Source organism: Lissotriton helveticus, chromosome 6 (genome assembly GCF_964261635.1).
Source record: "Lissotriton helveticus chromosome 6, aLisHel1.1, whole genome shotgun sequence".
NCBI classification, from domain to species: Eukaryota; Metazoa; Chordata; class Amphibia; order Caudata; family Salamandridae; genus Lissotriton; species Lissotriton helveticus.
Window position 1 is genome coordinate 1,832,500,007 of NC_136067.1, and position 7,957 is coordinate 1,832,507,963.

The 7,957-nt window shown below is 44.1% G+C and overlaps 1 protein-coding gene across 5 annotated transcripts in view; it reads left to right on the forward strand.

Moving 5' to 3' along the window:
* The window catches only part of TRAF5 (TNF receptor associated factor 5), a 199,353-nt gene extending 193,829 nt beyond the window's left edge, over window positions 1-5,524 (forward strand). For all 5 annotated transcript variants that reach the window (XM_078649729.1, XM_078649732.1, XM_078649733.1 and 2 more), the window contains one exon: window positions 3,112-5,524. In XM_078649729.1, the coding sequence (XP_078505855.1) occupies window positions 3,112-3,689 (578 nt within the window). In that variant the 3' untranslated portion in view covers window positions 3,690-5,524. The remainder of the gene's footprint in view (window positions 1-3,111) is intronic.
* The last annotated feature ends 2,433 nt before the right edge of the window (window positions 5,525-7,957 follow it).

Sequence of the window (7,957 nt, forward strand, 5' to 3'; positions counted from 1 at the left end):
GCGGGCCCAGTACCGGGTCCGCGGGACGGGGACCCCCACCCGCAGCCAAAAGCAAGTAGAGTCACTCCTCCATCGATGCTGAGCAATAGAAACGATCGCCGCCAAATTCGGGCTTAAACAAAGCCTCCACACCGATTGACCGGACCCAGCCTGGGTCTCCCTGCCGATGTTGTTGCACTGCAGCCCGGCTGTGAAAGTACTCGAGGCCCCGGCTTCACCACTGGAGTAGGCCGCAATCTTCAACTCGATGGAACTTCGTCAAACCGGCCGATAAAAGTTTCCAGATTTCACCATCGGAGTGCGGAACAGTTCATGCACACGAAGGCTAGGCGTGAAGTCAGGATAATGTACAGGATATTATGGCGGCGTACGGAGGTCGGCGGAGCCGGGAGCCTAAGCAGCCATCTTGTTTGCTGACGTAGCTCCTCCCCTCTTCTGCCCAATCTTTTAACTCATTTTATTAGGATGTTTAACACAGTTTATTTTGCTTCTATTTTTCTCCTCATGGTTAAGGTACTCTGGAATTCAGAAGTATTAAGGTATTCCTATTTATTGGCCAAAGTCTCTAAATGTGTTAGCAGCAAATCGTCTTTCCTTAAACTTTGGCAGATTGTTGTTCATAGTTTAATGGTTCCCTTCTGGAGCATAGCAGGTTCTAGTCTAGATGTATATCAACTATTTGCTGTAGGCAGGATGCGTAACTTTTTAAAGAAAATTACGTTCCCTAAATGATCCCTTCTCAACAATCACTTAATGGAATATTTTCAGGTAAACAAACTGCCTATTCTTCATTACTGTAGAGCTGTTGTTCTGCATCCACATCATCTGCTAAGCGCCACACCTGTTTCTCGTGGAGATTCAGGATTATTCCATGAATGTGTGTTCCACTGCCCTCTGTTTCACTTTCTTCACAGTTCAGTAAAGCATACCATGTTGGCCTCCTCCCATGATCCTTCTATCTGAATCTTTTCCCCTCCACCCCAACTACCACTTATCAGCATGATGACTGATTGGCCTCATGCTCATTCAAGGGATCACCTGGTCTCATTACATTACAGCTTTAGTCACAGATAAGTAGCTTATTTCATCCTTGCATTACAAATGTGTCTGTGCTGAGGAGAACTATTTGCTAACTTCTCCAAGAGAAAGTTTGTGTGCTCCACATTTTGTTCTCTGCTTGTTTTCCTCTGTTAAACTGTTGACACCTTGTTGCCTCCATGGCCTGGTGTGGTGTAGCATCTGAAAATGGTTTTTAAAAAAAAAAGCACTCGAGATGTTATGAGTTCTGGTATTATATGGTTTTGTCTGTGTTTTGAGGTTGTGGCCTTTCACAGCTGTGGAGCATATTGAGTGTTGTCATGGTGTTTCGGCAGGCAGGGTCCCTCCCCCAACATTTTATTGGATGAAGTTGGAATAATTTCAGGTAATCCTGTAAGGCACGCCCACACATCCCCATGAGTAAGAAACATGTTCTATGCTTCACAGTGCACACACAGGCGATCTCTCCTCCTTGGAGAAAGAAGTGCATGTCCCCTCTTCTGTACCAAATGTGGCACCATAAATACATATCAAGTGAAAAATGCTGGGAAATAGCCGGACTTGGGAATTTTAGGGCAACACATTCTTCTCTGGAAATGTATGTGTACAGTCTTCAGTTTGGCAAAAATGTAGTTGCCAATCTATTGCCTTGAAGCCCGTGCATTGGCTTATGCTGTCACCTCCTTGGAAGTAGTTCTATTGAGCTGCAAAGTGTGAAACAGATGGATATAAGAGTAAAGAAAATGCATCCCTTTGCATTGGAGTTACTGTTTCACCCATACACCACTTTAAAGTAGTGATGTGCCACTGAATTTCTGTTTCACCCACAGACTGGTAGAAATTAGCGACCTTTCATCCACTCTTAACACTCAAAAACAGAACCGGTCTCAATTCACGAGAATTGAGTGATAGGATTACAAGGAATATTCGGAGTATTTGTCACAGTATGTGACAGTATACACACATGTACCTTCTGTAACCCTTTGAATAATAATGTTAAGTATTTTAGGAAAGAGCACGAAAACCTCTAGGGGCTCCTTGGTGCTAAAGACCTCAGATAGATAAATAACCAACTAGAATCATAAATTCACAGAGTGAACAAAAAGGTTTAGATGTTTTCCCTAAAGGCTACCAAAGTTTTGTTTCTCCTTAGGGTTAATGTGATAACATTCTGGAATACAACTATAACGTGAGAAAAAATGCCAACTTCCATTATCAGCTTTTTTGTTTTCCGTGTCTAAGAAGATTGCGACGGGGTGATCTATGTCCACTGCTGGGTTCATAGTTATATAGACAGTCGATCATAAGTTTCGGTCCTCTATTGTAGAAGGCCATGTAAGGCTGCATCAGGGTATTGAACACTTCATGTATCCAACCACACCCATGCAGTTTCTGGCTGTGTCACCCTGGTTGAAGATGCCCTAAAGATTGTAACTGGAAGGAAATGCTGGAATTCAGGTATTACAGTAGTGAATGTTTCCTTAACCCTTTAGATTCGTCTTGGTCTTTGTTGATTGTCTTATATTTCAGTGAAATGTGAATTGTTTAGCAGTATGATAGGTCAGATAGTTCAAGTTTTTATATTACAGCAAGTGTAGCACATTTCACACATGTAGTGCACAGAAAAAGTTTGTTTCCTCAGCGGCCACTCTGAATTCGGGAACACATCACCTCTTTACACATTTAGCAACTGGACTGTCAGTGGCGTAAGGCTCCCACTGTGTCATAGGTGTAGTGCATTACTACTTTAATCCCACATGTATTCCATAAATGACCGGCGTAAATTCTAACCTGCACGTCATAAATTAGGCTTTGAGCTTTTTTTATGTAAACGTCGTACCAATGTACAAAATTACAAATATTGCTAATTTGTTATATATAAAAGCAAATACTAATGACAAGAAAAAACAGTACACACACAGACTCTTGTTGCCCTAGTAGCAGGTTATGATTTCTTAAAATTGCACATGTTTCTCGAGGGGGTAATGGAAATGTTTGTAATATACAGTGCATATAAATTGCAGAAGGGCGGTATAATGTTATTAAAACAGCATTTTATTTGATTTTCTCCAGTTGGTCTGGAATTGCAGTCTGAAAGACACAATGACCTACTTGGTGTCCACAAGGTGCAGTTGAGCAGCAACGAGGAGAGATTCAAGCTTCTGGAAAGTACCTGCTACGACGGGAAACTTATCTGGAAAATACTAGAGTACAAGAAAAAGAAACGAGAAGCCACCGAAGGACGGACTCCATCCATCTTTAGTCAGCCTTTCTATACCAGCCGCAGCGGGTACCGGTTGTGCGCCCGAGCATACCTCAATGGCGACGGGTCTGGCAAAGGAGAACATATGTCACTCTACTTCGTGGTCATGAGAGGGGAGTATGACTCCCTCCTACCATGGCCATTCAAGCAGAGGGTCACTCTGATGCTGTTGGACCAGAGTAAGAAGAAGAACCACCTTGTGAGCGTGTTCAAGCCTGCTCCAAACAGCAGCAGCTTCAAAAGGCCAGAAGGAGAGATGAACATTGCCTCAGGATGCCCACGCTTTGTGTCGCATTGCGTGCTGGAAGACGCAACAAACTCATACATTAAGGACGACGCGTTGTTCATCAAAATTGTTGTGGATCTAACTGACCTTGAGGAACTCTAGCCCTACTTGTTGTGTATTACAGAAATTTAGTAAGTTCCTATGGGCACTAATGCAAGTCAAAAAATGGATCCACCATCCCAGTGGTTAGTAACACTTGGGTGTAGTGGGCACCACACACTCCTGAGGCGGCACTGCACCATTGCACTGGTTGCATAATGAAAGCTAAGCTCCAGCCCCCTTTTACCTATCCTCTACCCTACTTCATTCCCTGAATATCTCCAGTTCCTCCCTTACTCCTGTTTTCTCATGCTTCCTTCCACTGCCCCCACATCTCTTACATCTCTCTAATAACTATTGATGGTTACATTCCCCACTGTCCCTCCCTCCCTCCTCTTTACTCCTACCTATCTGTTCTCCCCAATCTCTCTCTGCTGTTCTTCTCCTCTTACTTTTGGAGTAAACACAAAGTTAGACCCCTGGAAGGCACTGGTAAAACGGCTGCCAATGCGGGCAGGATGGGTTCCCTGCCCCTCTGGACCGGTTGCACAGCACTGACTGCTCCACTGATAGATATGCCCCTGGTGTATCCTGGGAAGCTATGTAATATAAAATCTTGTAGGTTTGTGAATATTGATTGAACATTCTCTTATTTATTTATTTTCTCCTGCTACAGTTCACGATCCCTCCTTCCTCCTGCATCTTTCCACGTTTGTCTCCATTCTCCACTGTTAGTTACAATCCCCACGGAGCCCTTTACCCCTTTATCCTGCATCTCTCCTGCCACTTTTACCTTGCCTCCATAGCTCTTTACTTCCCCCTACTCTTCCCTGTCTTCTTGTTTCTCTGCAAATTTCCCTGTGTATCTATCTCCATTCTTCCCTCCTCCTGCTTCTACTGTATCATCCTACTTTCCACCTTCCACTGTTCTCCTATTCCTACCTGTATCTCTTGACTTCCTGCCTTTCTTTTCTCCACTAATGTTTCCATTCTACACTCCATTTAGCTCCTCACCTCCTTCTTCTCATTATTACTCTAGTCCCTTTTTATTCCCCTTGCTTCGATTCACTGTATCACTGTATTCATTTGTATCAGCCACTGTCATGCTTTTCACATTCCTCTTTCTTTGCTTTTGTTAGCCTCCTAAAACTCTCCCCGTAACTTAAATCTTCCCTCTCTCTTCTTTAATTCGCCTTTTTATAGCACTACTGTCTTTTACCTTTGCTCCACTCTCCTCTGTATCTCTCCACTCTTTTTCCTTCGTACAATGCTATGCTATTTGTCCCCTCTTTCTTTTCACTCCCTTTTTTTCCTATAGCTCTCACTCCACTTCCATTTCCTTACCTTCTCCATTTTCCAGTCTCTTCCATTTAGAAAACCTCCTTTTTCTTACTAACTGTATCTCTTTTCCCTTCCACCTGTTTTACCTTTATCTCTATTTTCTCCCCTATAGTTCTCTGATGTTCTTCTCCCCTCTTATAGTAAACACAAAGCGAGTCCCTTTGCAGGTACTCGTAAACCTGCTGCCGACACAGGGCAGACTGGGCCGCCGCCCCTCTGGGTAGCTGCGCCACTCATGTCTTATGGGCAACTATGTCATCTGAAGTCTTGTAGATTTGTGAATACTTTGTTTATATGTATTTGTGAGCTAATATTCTCTTATAAAGAAAGAAGAATTGTGCACAATAGTGAATTGTTTGTACAATGATGGAACAGTAGTGGATAGAACCCCGTTGTCTGATGCTCCTATGCCATGCAAAACATGCTTCCTGCCGGTGTCTGACATGTTCTCTAATTTTACAGTGTAACTGGTGCCTTGGAATCCTTTCTTCTCTGTATGAAATGTGCATGCCTCCTAAACTTTGTCTATGAACCAATAGAAAACGTTCCTTTTGAAACGTTGTCTTGTTAGCTACTGATTGTGAACGGGAATTTAAAGAATGGAGAAACGCGTATAAATCTGATCCTTTATTGTTCTTGCAAGCACTTTCTTCAGGGTTAATGGGTACTAAGAGGCAAGCATACAAAGCTGCAAATGGTGTGCACACATTTTGCATGAAATAAATCCAGAGTATACTTTCACAGTTGCTACTAGGGTGGTGCTTCGTTTTACAGAGGGGACACAATTGAACCATAATTTCTTGTGTGCCTTGTTGGCTCAGCTTTCATCTGTTCACTTACCTGCAGAGTAATGCATTTAATGCTGTGGCGGCCGGTGAACTTGGAACCTGGTGGAATGGAAAAACAAGCCCTGAATTGGAACCAGCAGCAAGCATAGCTGTCTTCTGAAGTTAGTCTTGCGATGTGTCTTCCTGAAGCTCAACTCGTAGAAGACAGAAGTCCTCGTCCTCTGGCCTACACCCTTTTCATGGGACAACACCTGGTGGCCCACCACCTTTGGCAACCCCCCCCCACCCCCATGTACCACGCCCAGAACATCACCATCATACCTGACTCCTCCCTCACCATGACTCGACAGATCAACGCCGTCGCCTCCACCTGCTTCAACACCCTCTGCATCCTTCGCAAGAACTTCAAATGGATCCCCCGAATCTGGAAAGACCATCACCACGCACTCATAACAAGCAGACTGGACTAAAGAAATTCACTCCATGCCAGAATCAACAAATCCCTGATACACCGTGGCCAGACTTGTCTTCAGCATCCCACGACATGAACACATTACCCGACACCTGCAAGATCTCTACTGGCTCTCTGTCGAGAAGAGAGTAACCTTCAAGTTACTCACCCACGCCTACAAATCCCTCCACAACACCGAACCCAAATACCTCAACGAAAGAGTCTCCTTCCACATACCCAAGAGAAACCTCTGCTCTGCTGACCTCGCCCTCGCAGAAACCCGCGCATCCGCAGAGCCAGAGCGGGTCGGAGAGCCTTTTCCTACATCGTGGCAAAGACCTGGAAAGAGCCCCCGATCAACATCAGACGCTCCACCATTCTGCACACCTTCAGGAAGAGCCTCAATGCCCACTTTGTTACAAACATTTTTAAGTTCACATCTTTTCTATACATTTTTTGAATAACACATGAAGTCACCAATGGCCGATGAGGAAAAGGAACCTTAACTCATCGGGTAACAACTGAAAACATTCAATATTCCTCACACTCCAAACCTTCATCCCCCCTAACACCAGCCAGCTTATATTGTAGTTCTACCCTACCTGGGAGTTTTGTCTCTATACTGGGTCTTCAGTTCTGACCTGCTGAATGGAATATTGCTTCATTCATGCCTAAATCTGAGCCTCCTCTGTGGTGGGGAGTATCTGCAGCAGCCCGTGATTCCAAGTGCAAGTTTTCCAAACTCCAAGAACAGATAATTGAATAAGGATGCCCATGGCTCCCTAAAGTACTCCCTCCTCTGTTTTATCGGTAATGAGGTTTTCTCCATGTACATTGTGATGGTAGATGCATAATTCCCCACTATGACTCCTTTAAATAGCAATATTCCCCTGCACTCTATCAGTGAGCAGTTCCATAGCCAAGGTGGTAGAAGTGGTGAGGGGGTAACCCTGTCTGTTACCTCTTTGAGGACAAGCATCCGTTAAGTCTCACCTTGACATGTGTGCATTTATAACTACGAAGGATTCATTTCCTAAACTGCTCCCCAATCCTAAATGCCTTTAGATATCTCAAGTGGAACTACCAACTCACATGTTCAAAGGCCTTTTGTCACATCCAGCAACAGCATCAGGGCATTCTTCTCATTTATATTATGAGTTGTGTGCAATGTTTGCTTTGGATTGTCTCCTGTGTCTCCTGGACACAAATCCAGATTCTTCCGGGTCTACCTATTTGGGAAGGATGATTCGAGGATGTGTTGCAAGATACCAGTAAACCGTTTTGCAGCTACGTTAAGGAGAGATATTAGACTATAAGAACCACGGGGCATATTATCAAGACAGGCGATAAAATTATCGCCGCTTTAGCGGCAGAAAACTGGTGCTAAAACGGGGATAATGGGCTTGATAATATGCTCTATGGTATTCCAATTGAAACTCAGGTCAGATGTCCTTCACGTCTAACATGGGCTTCAATTGGAATTCCATAGAGCATATTATCAAGGCCATTATCGCAGTTTCAGCGGCAGTTTTCTGCCGCTAAAGCGGCGATAATTTTATTGCCTGTCTTGATAATATGCCCCCACATGTCATTGGGTGCTGGCTGGTTTTAGGGATGGCTGTAGCCTGTGCTCCCAATATAGAGTCCATCTTGGATCCCATCTCAGAGAAGTATTATATAGTCATGTATGTATGGAGGCAAGGCTGTGGCAGAATGTTCTGTAATATAGTGGGGTACACCATCCAGGCTTG